At 36.0% G+C, this 14,076-nt stretch overlaps 2 protein-coding genes across 2 annotated transcripts; one reads left to right on the forward strand and one right to left on the reverse strand.

Annotated features, from left to right (window-relative positions):
* Positions 1-561: 561 nt before the first annotated feature.
* Positions 562-3,530, reverse strand: gjb7 (gap junction protein beta 7). The gene is made up of 2 exons (XM_048208274.1): positions 3,390-3,530; positions 562-1,863 (listed from the first exon to the last, which is right to left on the reverse strand). Exon 2 carries the CDS (start codon positions 1,847-1,849, stop codon positions 1,070-1,072), a length of 780 nt encoding a protein of 259 aa, XP_048064231.1. The 5' UTR covers positions 1,850-1,863; positions 3,390-3,530; the 3' UTR covers positions 562-1,069.
* A 6,748-nt stretch (positions 3,531-10,278) lies between these two features.
* Positions 10,279-12,717, forward strand: smim8 (small integral membrane protein 8). The gene is made up of 2 exons (XM_048208276.1): positions 10,279-10,650; positions 12,064-12,717. The coding sequence occupies exons 1-2, from the start codon at positions 10,495-10,497 to the stop codon at positions 12,220-12,222; spliced, it is 315 nt and encodes a 104-aa protein (XP_048064233.1). The 5' UTR covers positions 10,279-10,494; the 3' UTR covers positions 12,223-12,717.
* Positions 12,718-14,076: the final 1,359 nt, after the last annotated feature.

Genomic DNA, 14,076 nt, shown 5'->3' on the forward strand with positions numbered 1-14,076 from the left:
CAAGACAGTCTTGTTGCTACAGCTGCTCCAGGGTTGAGACAATAGCGGACACTGTACAACTTGCTCAGGGCGGAAACTATGCTACGTCAGCATTCATGGGTGGGACCTGCACAATGTGACATCAGATACAGAAAATGAAAACGGCTTGTTCAATGAGACTGTTGAGGTTTTATGGGGATTAAAAGAAAGGAGTGGGTGGATTTTTATCATTATAGGGTGGTTATGTACACACTGCTGACACACATTTATATTAAAACACCATCTAAAAGTGAATTTTGCATAATAGGTTTAAGTTGAACAGTTTAAACATACTAAACAGCATTCTATATAAATTCTAAAAATGCCATGAGGGTTGTTTAGGGGATAGAAAATAGTTCAGTATAAAAGCAATGATATCATGTATAAAACAAAATTTTGTAATAATACATTGATAGATGAAAAGATTTTAGAATCTGACACAGGGATGAAGGAGACTCTTCTCCATCAGTCCATGTTTAGTGGTTGTTTTTAGAGTTGTGGACTTATTTACTTTTTCCTCTGTTAGTGACTTATCCACCATGGTTATCCGACAAGGATGTTTATTTTAGACATATTAAATGAAACAGTACTCGTAAGTAAAGTCTATCCCAGTGCTTCTCATCTGGTATTGCATTAGACATTACCACAATTGTTTATCATACAAAAATATATTAACATTACCATGAGCTTTACAGGTCCAACTATATGCTAAATGAAAATAATAAATAAATGATTTGATTCTCAGCACAAAACACTGTTGTTAAGAAACATACCCTTGTTTCAAACGAACCTGTATTTAATGCCTTCTGGCTTGTATGTTCTTTGACCTTGAGTAGTTTTGTTGACGGTTTGCGAGAATGAGGGCATGATGACGTCTGTCTAATTTGCCTAGATAGTACAACAAAAGTATGGGAAGTGTTTTCTCTTCCTCTTTAAAAGTTCATTCTATCATAGCTATACACATGACTATATTATAAGTTATTTGCATTTGTGCCTTCAGTGGGAAATAACAGGTTTTGTATGCATGAATAAGTCGAACAGTCCCAAGAGTTCATGCAGCAGCAAGCGTGAGGCTTTCCTTCCCAGTCGGAGCAGAATGAAGCCCTTCCTCCTTCGACACAGACAGTGGCTGTGGTGAGCCGAGAGTGAACGTGGAGGGAGGCCGGCTACATCTGTTGTGCACAGGAGCGTACCTCTTGCTGAAGCACTTCCAGCACTGTTTAGATATTATATACACCATCTCCACCACATTCAGCATAATACACAGTATAGACGTGCAGCCCATAATGTAAAGGAAGATTTTCTTTTCCGTGGCTTTTGCGATGTAGCAGTCCACGGTGTTGGGACAGGGGCTCTCTTCACACTGGAGCAACCGGGGAACGTGGAAGCCGCTGTACAGGAAGTAGAAAGCCAGTAGAGTAGCCACCTCAAAGGTTGTTTTGAGGACCAGGCTCATAATGTAGGTGAAGAGCAGCCCTCCGTCGATGCTGCCTTTGTCCTGGTACAGCCTCCTCTTGTGCTTGCTCTCTCTGTGCTCCCTGTAAGCCACGTGCAGAGCCACGAGGAGTGAGGGAGTGGACACCATGATGAGCTGAATGGCCCATAAGCGCACTTGAGAGATAGGGAAGAAGTGGTCGAAGCAAACCTGCTCGCAGCCCGGCTGCTGCGTGTTGCAGATGAAGTCTTTGAACTCGTCCTTCCACACCTGCTCGGCAGCGGCCACATACACCAGGATCCGGAACACGAAGAGGATGGAGAGCCAAACCCGTCCGACGACAGTCGAGTACTTGTTTACCCCACTTAACACATTCTCCAGGAATCCCCAGTTCATGTTTCATCGGGCTGCTGCGGAATCAGAAGGAAACTAGGAGTTAAATGCCTTCCACTCACCATATACACTCTATGAATAACGGTTCTTTATTGGCATTGATGGTTCCATGAAGAACATCCATTGCACAAAAGGTTCTTTACAGTGGAAAAATATTATTAAAATAGCTATTTTAAGAACTGATAACTGAAAGGATTTTGGGGAACCCAAAAAAATGGTTCTTTAATAGGGGCTTTTGCACTGGAGGAACCTTTTCTTAGTTCCTAGAACTATTGGCTGAAGTACCCTGATTTTGCCGTGTTCGCACTGCAGGAACTAGAAACTATTTTAGTTCTAGGAACTCCATTTGGGGGAACTAAATTAGCTCCTAATTCAGAGTAGGGTCATAACCAGCACTATAGGAACTATCAATGACGTGACTGTAAGTTGATTGGACAAACGGATGTCAAACACCGGCACCCAGCATTTTAAAAAGTCGGTTTTTAGCATATGTAAATGACGCCACTGTTGGCCGCTTCAGAGTTCCTATTTCTGGTGCAAATGTAACCAGGAACATGGCCCGGGGAAGAAATTAGTTCTCTGGGAACTATCCTAGTGGCTAGTTCCTTTAACTGAGTTAACTAGCCAGTGCGAAAACACCTAATGGCAAATCAGGAAAAAAAGGATCTTTAAACTTTCCATTGCAAAAAGGTTCTTAATAGTAGAAAAAAAAATATTAAAATGTTATTTTAAGAACTAAGAACTGAAAGGTTCTTTGGGGAACCAAAAAATAATAATAATAATTTTTTAATAGTAAACATTCTAACTACATTTTTAAATAAATGTTCATTATTCACATTGATGGTTTATAGAAAATATAAAAAATTAACATAGAATATCTTTTTGATAGAAAATTTAACATCCTTGGAACATTGCACAAAAGGTTCTTTAGATTATTAAAATGTTTTTAAACTTTTTCTTTTACCGAACTGTTCACTGAAAGATTCTTTGGGGAACCAAAAACAGTTCTCTTCTATGGCATTGCTGCAGAAAACCCCTTTTAAACTTTTATTTTAGTGAATCATTAACTCGCAGGATGTTTAATGTCACATTTGCTTATGAGAGCAACTCTTCGACAGTTATCAAGTCATACTTGTTGCACACACTTTTTCAGAGGATTGTCAATCCAGCTGACAGGGAACATTCTCAGATCTTTGGCTAACTTTCTGGCAAGGTTCTCTCAAAGTTATGAACAAATATTCTCCCAGTAATGTTTATATATTTTTAAAAAAATGTTACTTGTTTCAGACAACATTCAAAAGTAACGTTCCTGTTTAAAGAATGATAAAATAGAATGTTCCTGTAGCGTTCTCATAACCAAGAAAAAAAACATATTACATTTTAATACATAACATTTAGAGAACATGCAGAAATAACATTTTCATAACTTGAAATGTTAGCAAAACAATCAATTTCAGAATCTTCTTTCACCAAGTATGCACAAGCATGTAAAATACTTTAACAAAGGCATATTACATTTTTAATATAATAAGGAAGTACTTGCCTTTCATGTAGTCTGATTCCCTTGTGCTACCCGTCGTCTCTGGTTCTGTGAATGTGAGAGCAGCTTCTCTATGCTATTTGATAGTCAAATACACCTGCCGTAGGTGCCCCACCTGTTTGGTTTCTATGGCAGGACTCTGAAGTCAGTGGAAACGCTCTGCCCAAACCAGCTGATAACCATCCAATCAGAAGGCTTTGCTGCTGTTAGATGTTGTGAGCCTCATAAGCTGTAGTGTTACCAGTGTAAACAGTCTCTGCAGGTTGAGTTCAGTGGAAACTGCTCAGGCTCACCCACTCGTGTCCTTGACTGGCGCTCACAGTCTCCATGGGCACTGCGGCCTCTCCACGCTCCAATGAACAGCAAATACTTCATACGCTCTCCACAGACTAACCCTGCCATTCCAGATTTTCAGCTTTAATCATAAACCTCATGTCAGGAGAATCAAATTTAAAGGATTAGTTCAGAATTCAGATTTCCTGATATTTACTCTTCTCCATGTCATCCAAGATGTTCATGTCTTTCTTTCTTCAGTGGAAAAGAAATGAAGGTTTTTGAGGAAAATATTCCAGGATTTTTCTCCATATAGTGGACTTCACTGGGGTTCAACGGGTTGAAGGTCCAAATGTCAGTTTCAGTGCAGCTTCAAAGAGCTCTACATGATCCCAGGCGAGGAATGAGGGTCTTATCCTTATATATAAAGGGCTTAAAAAAAGTTTATATTCTTTTTAACCACAAATGCTCGTCTTGCACTGCTCTGTGATGCTCCACGCATTACGTAATCACGTTAGAAAGGTCACGCGTGACGTAGGCGGAAGTACCGCAATAGGGCGAAAAACTCCATCTCATTTTCTCCTCCAACTTTGAAATCGTCCGACATCATTGTTTTACCTTTTTTTGTAAAGGTCATTTGACTTAGTCTTTGCACGATTGCTTTGTAGACACTGGATCGGTACTTCCGCCTTTCCAACATGATTACATAATGCATGGAGCATCACAGAGCAGTGCAAGACGAGCATTTGTGGTTAAAAGGTATATAATTTTTAGAAAATGACGATGCTTTCTCTAGATTAGACTCTTATTCCTCGTCTGGGATCGCGTAGAGCTCTTTGAAGCTGCACTGAAACTGTTGAACCCCAGTGAAGTCCACTATATGGAGAAAAATCCTGGAATGTTTTCCTGAAAAAAACTTAATTTCTTTTCAACTAAAGAAACACATTTACATCTTGAATGACATGGGGGTGAGTAAATTATCAGGAACCTCTTGCTCACTTTGGATTCTGGTAACTCCACAATCCACCACAGCATTCTTTTAGATCTCTTAACAGCAGGAGGACGAGCAAAGCAGCTTGTTTTGCGCTGGTTTTCTTCTTATATCTCCAATTGGTCTGTAACAGTTAGAACTGGTAATCATTCATCTCCTTCAGTTCCTTTATCATGCGGGATCCCACAAGGGTCTATATTGAGTCCAATTCTATTTTCCCTGTATATGTTACCTTTGGGGTCTATTTTCAGGAAATATGAGATCACACACCACAGCTACGCTGACGACACTCAACTGCATACCCCATTGGTGAACGTGATTTTACCTAGTACAACATGTTCCTGGAACAACATTCCAATCAACCAATCAGATTTGAGGGACACTTTTAAAGTTTATGTCAAGTTTAGGCTTAGAACCAGCATTAGGTGCTTCTACATCAGTGTTATTGCCCTATCATTTCCCTCTGATTTTAGGGATAAGTTATGGGTAGGGTTAGGGATAGGGTTAGAAGTACATTTTCGAACAGGAATGTTGATCCAGGAACATGTGTTACTTGGCAAAATCACAGTGACCATGTCCCATTACACCCAGTTGATAAGCATTGTTATGCAATCAATCACAGTTGGTTCATGCATTCATGACCTCAAGACTAGATTATTGTAACGCTCTACTGGGTGGTTGTTCTGCTCGGCTTTTAAACAGACTACAGTTGGTCCAAAATGCGGCAGCTAGAGTTCTTACTAGAACCAGAAAGTATGACCATATTAGCCCAGTTCTGTCAACATTACATTGGCTCCCTATTAAACATCGTATAGACTTTAAAATCTTGCTACTTACTTATAAAGCTCTAAATGGTTTAGCTCCCCAATATCTAAGCGAGCTCTTGGTGCATTATAGTCCTTCACGTCTATTGCGATCTCAGAATTCAGGCCAGTTGATAATACCCAGAATATCAAAATCAACTGAAGGCGGCAGATCCTTTTCCTATTTAGCACCTAAACTCTGGAACAATCTTCCTAGCATTGTTCGGGAAGCAGACACACTCTGTCAGTTTAAATCTAGACTAAAAACACATCTCTTTGATCTTGCATACACATAACACTTTATCAATACATTAACATTTTTCAAATCCGTTAAAGGATTGTTACGCTGCAATAATTAGGTCGGCCGGAACCGAGAACATTTCCTATAACACTAGATATACCTGTACATCAGAATAAGAATGGCATCTACGCTAATATCTGTCTCTCTGCTTATCCTGAGGTTTTCCGGGTGCTGGATCCAGGCCGTATCCAGATCAGATGGAGAACCTGTGTCTGGACCTGACTACAACGTAGCCCAGGAGACAATGGGCCTACAGATCCAGTTCTGGCTGCATCTATAATTCAGATTTTTAAATCTCCGTATCTGCTTACATATATTTATATATAATCTATTTTTAATCTCTATAATAAAAATGTATAATTCAGATTTTGATCTCCATATCCATTTACATATATTATATATATCTTCCAAGGGGTTTTTTCCCTCCTAGGACTTTTTTCCCAGTGTTAGCACGCTGGGTTTTTCTCCTAGGGGTTTTTTTCCACCCCTGGGAGTCAGCCGACATTGGCTTAATGTAGCACCATCTTGTATATGTTACATATTACCACGCTTGTTTGTACAGCTTATTTTTAACCACTTCCCTTTTTTCTGTGCTTCTAATATGTAAAGCTGCTTTGAAACAATTACCAATTGTAAAAAGCGCTATATAAATAAATTTGACTTGACTTGACTTGACATGTGTCTCGAGGATGTAAAATGCTGGATGGCTCAGAATTTTCTCAACTTAAATGAGAGCAAAATGGATGTTGCTTTTGGCCCTCTTAGCTCTTCACCCTTTATCTCTAGCTGCTTGGGCCCCCTTTCTAGAAATGCTCACCCATACACAAAAAATCTGGGTGTATTTTTTGACTCTGAGTCGAATTTTGCAAAACAAGTTAATACTATGGTGAAATCTAGCTTCTACTACCTAAGGTTAATAGATAAGATAAAACCTATCGTGCCTTTTCGAAAGTCACCATCCTACTTTGAACGCTTTTAAAGCGGTATTGAAGAAGCACTTTTACATCTTGTCTTTTGAGTCCGACCCAGGAGAGAACTAAATATTAGTATTTTATGTTGGTGTGTTTGTATTGTCTTTGTTTGGTTTTCTTGATTGCTTTGAACAGTATTTTAGGCTGCACTTGAGGCAGTAGAAATGTGCTTTATAAGAAACTAAACTAAACTTTTGTGGTAAAAACTTTTAAACTTTCTGCAGCCAATCAAAGGTTGCAGTGTATTGTGATATTGCAGCGACACATGCATCAAAAAATGTTTCAAAATAAATCATGTTTTGGGCTCTTACAGTGCAGGGATGTAAAAAGAGTAGAGAATTTTAAGTTAAAAATACAGATACTGTGTCAAAAAATGTTACTAAAGTACCTACTGGAAAAATACTTAAAAATATAATATTGAATTGTACTTAAACACTTTCAACTGACATTTTTGTATTTTTTATGCAAAAACTTTGGGTAACACTTCATTTCGATGGTCCAATTTAGACATTCTACTGACTATAAGTAACTTTGCAACTACGTGTCAACTTTTTCTACTAAACCTAAACCTAACCTAGTTGCAAATGTACTTATTGAGGAGCATCAAAATAAAGTGTTAGCAGATATTAAGCAGACAGTCTAATACTCTAATTATTAACAGTTGACATGTCATAAGTTACTTATAGTTAGTAGATTGTCTAAAGTGGACCATCAAAATAAAGTATTACCAAACTTAAAGAAGAGAGGTCAAAATCACTGTTTTCTCATTGTTCTGACTTTGTAAATCTGGACACAGCAGATGTTGAAATTAAACCAGGTAACACTTTAGTTTAGGGTCCAATTCTCAATATTAATTAGCTGCTTATTAGCTTGCATATTGATATTGGCTGTTTATTAGTACTTACTTATAAAGCAGATATTAATGCATGAACATATTCTACATTCTTTAATCCTACCCAATATCTAAACTTAAGAACTACCTTACTATTAATAAGCAGTAATTAGGAGTTTATTGAAGAAAAAGTCATAGTTAATAGTGAGAATTGGGCCCTAATCTAAAGTGTGACCTGAAACCAATACCTGTTACCTGAATATTTTCAGCTAAAAATTGCCAGCAGATGATTTTACAGTGATTTGACAATTGGGTATAATGGTTTTTAGACTAATAATGAAGACTGATGATGAACCGGGTTCACACTTAAGCTCATCCATCTTCAATGATGAATATTATAAAAACACATTACTATCGTTCACCTGAAATGAAGATCATCAATTACCTTCTCAAGTACTTGAGAAATGATTTAAGTCATATGACTACTTTGTACTTTTAAGTCTATGCAATGTTGTAATGTCAGTGTAACTAAGTAAAAGTACAGCTTTTAACAGAACAGATCCCCTTTAGTAGCTTGACTCAAATGCTGTACATGTCTGTTATTGGTCTAATGATGGTCCTGTCGCAGCTCGAGTGAAGGTGTGTCTCTTGCTGTAGTTTATCTTTAACAGCTTGCACTGAGGCAGACTGCAGACATCTGAGTAACACAATAGGTAACAGATGCAGTTTTAATGACAAACTGCAGGCATGAATTACTGATGAGCTCCGCAGCACGGATAGTGTTTCCAGCGGAGAGACGAAATAACCTGTTTCGTGTGTGATTGTTATAGGTGTCAGAACAAGAACTGCTCTGTTTACACTCCTAATTCATGTTCCTGCTCTAATTGTGAATGATTCAGCAGCATACATTATTAGTGTTTGTCTTCATAATCCTTCATCAGATGCTGCAGACGTCATCAGTCTGGTGTATAAAGACAATTTCATGCACATCGTTCGTTTATATTCAGATTTATTTATTAGGATAAACATCTTGAGAGGATATATATCACAATCATAAGGAATTGCAGTTATCAATTCATCAATATACACAAACAAACAATAAGAAAAAAGTGGAAGAAACGCACAGACATGAATGAAAACACTGCAGTAGCGTCTAAATAAACATTAATAATGATTGCTCAATACAATATAAACCTGAAGAATAAACAGTGACGCTTCACTGAAGAAGCTCAAACACACGCGTGATGAAATGGATCTAATGTCAACAGGAAAAATAAACAAGTCTATATGAGGTGTTAAACATAAAAGCTCTTTTGTCACTTGATATCTTGTCACGAGGGACAAATAAATGTAGAGCTGAGCAGACTTTATTATTTAAAGTGCAATGCTGTAAATAAATCAAATGAACGCATTGAAATATAAACTGAAACCAATCAGTATGTCTTAAAAGCAGAGACAGCCAAGTCAAGACACATTCATTTATATATCAGATTAGAGCTGGATGATAATATAGTTTACATTTTGTGATGATAAACAATCAAGCAGTTGATATTTGCTTTATGTTATATATCAGCCTACATGAGAATACTGTATGATGCAGATAAAGTTGAACATACATATCCTGGGAGATAATTATGTTAATATTTTATGACAAAAAAAAATTGCTATACACAGTATATATTTCTTTATCTTAGTCTGCGGTATGTATGCGGATAAAGATAATTATATATAATAAACAAATTATGCATATATATATATGCATATGTGTATGTATATGCACAACTTTACATATAGAGATATTTAATAGTGTGTTGCTTCTTTGTCAGAGTAATTGATGAAATGTCCAATAAAATGACAATATAAATATTTTTCTTAAGGGCATTTTCACACTTGAACTCCATTTAGATATATATGCAATATAAAGCCATATATTGATCAATACAGGGGTTTTCAGTCTTGTAGATGCCACAGATCCCCAAATATGATCATCCTTGAGCAAGGGACCCCTTCCTAAAATTTAAAAGGCAGCAATATATTTTTATGTAAGTATTTATATAAATACATAAATTTATACTGTTAAAAATTTATGCTGTGAAAAAGTAACATTATAAATATGTGTAAAATACATTACGGTACATTATTATTATTTTTTTGCTACTCACTATAGTACTGTACTGTTTGATGTATTATGTATTTACATCAAATTTATATTACTTTTATTTTAGTATTTTTTTCTTATTTATTTAATCAAATTTGTTTATTATTATTATTATTATTTTACATTTTTCTCTTTTTTACATGTTTTTCTGTAAACTTTTTCACTGTTCTCTGAGAATGTGCGTGTGCTGAACACCAGAGGGCGCTGTTTCTTATTCATCACCTCACACTCTCAAGTCTCAAAATATATTCTATACATGCTGCACATATTTTGTATTACACTCTATAATTGTGTACTGAATTTTTGTTTTATTATTTTATTTTATTTTAATTTAACTCATTTATTTCAGTTTTTTTGGGGTTGGGTGGAGTGAGTACAATACTTTCCCTAATATTCTTCTCCTGTATGCTTATCCTGTGAAAAATATCACTTCACAGTCTTCGACACTAGAGGGCGCTGTGGTCCTCCTGCAGGTCAACCTGACCCACGACTGACCCTGTGATCTTGAACCTCAGTGTCATGTGAAAAGACATGCTCATTCATTTCAAATACAGGAAATAAAAAGAGTCGAGGCAAACATGAAAGCCATATTATAATGTGCAGATAGTGTTCAAATGAGGACAGGCGACTCTAAAATAAAGTGACTTTAATACAGAACAGAAGGTGGCAGTAATGCAACAATTCGGATGGCAGTTCTCGTAAAACCTCAAAGAAGAAGAAGAAGAAGTGTTTATGTTCAGCGTGTTTGACTGTAGATGGTCTGATTCTGTGAGGAGATCATGAGTCCCGCGCAGGACAGCAGCAGCAGCGGTAAAGGAGGCGCGCAGCAGCCGGCCAGCAGCTCCGCGGACTCGGGCTACAGGAGTCCCGGTCTCCGGGGGGTCACGACCACCTCACTGTTCCGCGCCGTCAACCCGGAGCTCTTCATCAAACCGGCGAGTGCTGCTCATACTCTTCTTCTGCATACAGTCGACAGTCATAATTATGAGATTAAAGGGATAGTTCACCCAAAAATGAACACTCTGTCATCATTTACTCACCCTCAGGTTGTTCCACACCTGTATACATTCCTTTCTTTTGCTGAACATAAAGGAAGATATTTTGAAGAATGTGGGAAACTAAACAGTTTTGGGACACCATTGACTTCCATAGTATTATTTTTCCTATTATGAGAGTCAATGGTGCCCCAAAGCAGCCTGGTTACAAACTTTATTCAAAATATCTTCCTTTATGTTCAGCAGAAGAAAGAAACTCATACAGGTTTGGAATAACTTGAGGGTGAGTAAATGATAACAGAATTTTCATTTTTGGGTGAACTATCCCTTTAAGAAGTCAAAATGATGACACTTAGTCAAAATTATATCTTAAAAGACCAAATTATGATATTAAATGATGACTAAAAAAAGTATGACAGTAATAATTTTGACTTTACCATAATTATGACTGAATTAGTATGCCATAACTTCGACTTATGTCATAATTTATATATTATTTTAAACTCATAATTATGACTGAATTAGTATGCCATAACTTCGACTTATGTCATAATTTATATATTATTTTAAACTCATAATTATGACTGAATTAGTATGTCATAACTTTGACTTTTGACATAATTTATATTTTTTTAAACTCATAATTATGACTTAGTATGTCATAACTTTGACTTTTATCATTTCACACAATAAATATTGAAATGGTTTACTTTGTGTTTTGTTTAAAAAGAAACTCTTTTGACAATCATTACAATGACATCAAAATTGAAATTATGACGTTATTTTTAGGAGATGAAACGTGAAACGTCGAGAAATGTAAATGATGATAGTAAATCGAAATTATAACTTAAACGAAATTAGGATATTAAAAGTATGACGATCATAATTTTGACTTTTAATCTCTTAATTATGATTTAGTTTGTCATAACTTCGACTTATTTAGATTTATAGCTTATTTAGACATATAACTATGACTTAGTATGCCATAATAACTTAACTTTTTAATCATAATTTAGATTCTTGTCATGATTTAGATTTTTTAAAAACTTTTTTTATTGTGAAAATGACACTACAGCTGATGGACAAGAACAACTAAATTTATTTTCACATAAATACTGAAATGTTTTGCTCATTTTACCTTGTGTTTTTGTTTTAAAAACGTAATTAAACTGAATTTTCATATTTCACGATTGTAAGGCTGAGACAAAAACATGATCTATACAGAAAAGACTTTAGCATGAAACAAAAGTTTCCAGGAGAGATCCAGTATCCCCGGATATAATCTCCGAGGACAGCACTGCCTCATTGATCTGGTGTTGTCGTGTAACAGTGACGCTCTTCTCTCTCCTGCAGAATAAAGCGGTGATGGCCGTGGGTCTGCTGAGCCTCACGCTGTGTGTGGGGTATCTGGGATATCTGCACGCCATCAGAGAGAGCGACCAGCAGCTGTACGAGGCCGTGGACAGTGACGGAGAGAGATACATGAGGAGGAAGACCTCCAGATGGGACTGACTTCATCATCATCATCATCACTGCACCTCAGATTAATCACCCAGGAATAATGAACTGAACATGTCAGTGTGTGTGTGTGTTTTAAACATGCAATGTCATTTAATTAGTCTCATTTTCCGGTTTTATATTGCACAATATAGTAATCTATCCATAATTACCAGACCGACACACAGTTACTGCGTTTAGACTCTAGTTTGGGCAGGGCTGACGCATACAGCTGGGTTAATGTGCCACAATATGGGTTATTTTGGGAAAATTACATTCAGCTGATAAATGGGTCATATTAGTTAGTGAAACCATCTTAAAACATGATTTTCAAATATGCACATATGTTAAGGCAGTTTTTAAAAAGGGAGTAAAATATTTATGTTTGATAAAGATAGATCTTAAAATAATTTTTTGTCAAGTTTATTGCTATCAGCTGCTGATTGTGTTGAACACTGAAGATTGAAGATTGTTCAATAAAATATTTTGTGAGACTGTCAGTGAACTTCAGTTGACGTATCTGGTGTGAGTGAGTGATCCTGCTTTTCTTCCTCATGACTCTGATGTTCCTCCTCGTCTCTGTAAACACGGTCATGTAGTGGATGATGATCAGGTGGTCACACAGTATCAGTGCTGTTAGTTAAGTCAATCATCACTAGGGGTGCAAAATTCCACCCTAATTTTGCTTAAAACAACCATATTTAATGCAATTTCAGTTTAATTTTTACCCTGCACATTCCTCAATCACAGTCACACATTCACACTACTTACTGCAGGAATATTGAGGCCACACCCCCCTGCATGCACTGTGCATCCCCCAGTCCGTAACATGCACATTTGATCAAAAATACAGAAAAAACAGTAATATTGTGACACATAACTACAATTCAAAATAATGGTTTTCTATTTTAATATACATTAAAGTATAATTTATTTCTGTGATCAAAGCTGAATTTTCAGCATCATTACTCCAGTGTCACATGATCCTTCAGAAATCATTCTGATATGATGATTTGCTGCTCAATTATCAATGTTGGAAACAGTTGTGCTGCTTCATATTTTTTATGATACTTTTTGTTCAGGATCCTTTGATGAATACAAATTTAAAGAATAGCATTTATTTAAAATAGAAATATTTTGTTACAGTATACACTAGCGTTCAAAATTGTTGGGTCAGTAACTTTTTTTTTTAAATAAATTAATACTTTTATTCAGCAATTATGTGTGAAATTAATAAAAAGTGATATTATAGTTAGAAAAGATTAGAGAAGATTTCTATTTTGAATAAATGCTGTTCTTTTTAACTTATTATTAATCAGTAAATCCTGAAAATAGTATTACAGCTTCCAGAAAAATATTCAGCAGCACAACTTTTTCCAACATTGATAATAACTGCGTATCAAATCATCATTTTAGAAGGATTTCTGAAGGATCATGTGACACTGAAATAAATAACACATAACAATTGCTGCAATAAAAATTTATTGAATGCGAAAAAGAAATAATTGTTATTTCATGTTATGACCAAACAAAATGTTTATATTTATTTATGTTTATGTAAATATTTTATATAAATATTACACATTTATATAACTTTCCCAAAATTTCCAATTAATTCATCTCATAAATTCCTGTTAAGTTTCCAAATTGGGGTATGCAGGTTAAGTTCCCATGGAAAGTTTCTGACCCTTTTCATCACTATTGCTGACGTGATCAAACCTCCAGCACTAAGAGTTATATCTCGCAACTCCAAGTTTATATCTCAAAATGATGAGTTTATAGCTTACAATTCTGACTTTATTCCTCAGAACTGTGTGATATAAACTTGCAGTTGCGAGTGAGATGTAAAGTCGCAATTATCTTTTTACT

Source organism: Megalobrama amblycephala, linkage group LG11 (assembly GCF_018812025.1).
Source record: "Megalobrama amblycephala isolate DHTTF-2021 linkage group LG11, ASM1881202v1, whole genome shotgun sequence".
In the NCBI taxonomy this organism is placed as follows: domain Eukaryota; kingdom Metazoa; phylum Chordata; class Actinopteri; order Cypriniformes; family Xenocyprididae; genus Megalobrama; species Megalobrama amblycephala.

What these genes read in the sequence shown, in the direction of transcription:
- gjb7 (XM_048208274.1), bottom strand. Translation starts at nt 1,849, where the DNA reads ATGAACTGGGGATTCCTGGAGAATGTGTTAAGTGGGGTAAACAAGTAC.
- smim8 (XM_048208276.1), top strand. Translation starts at nt 10,495, where the DNA reads ATGAGTCCCGCGCAGGACAGCAGCAGCAGCGGTAAAGGAGGCGCGCAG. An exon ending in CGGAGCTCTTCATCAAACCG is followed by an intron (nt 10,651 to 12,063) that starts GCGAGTGCTGCT and finishes TCTCTCCTGCAG; the next exon opens with AATAAAGCGGTGATGGCCGT.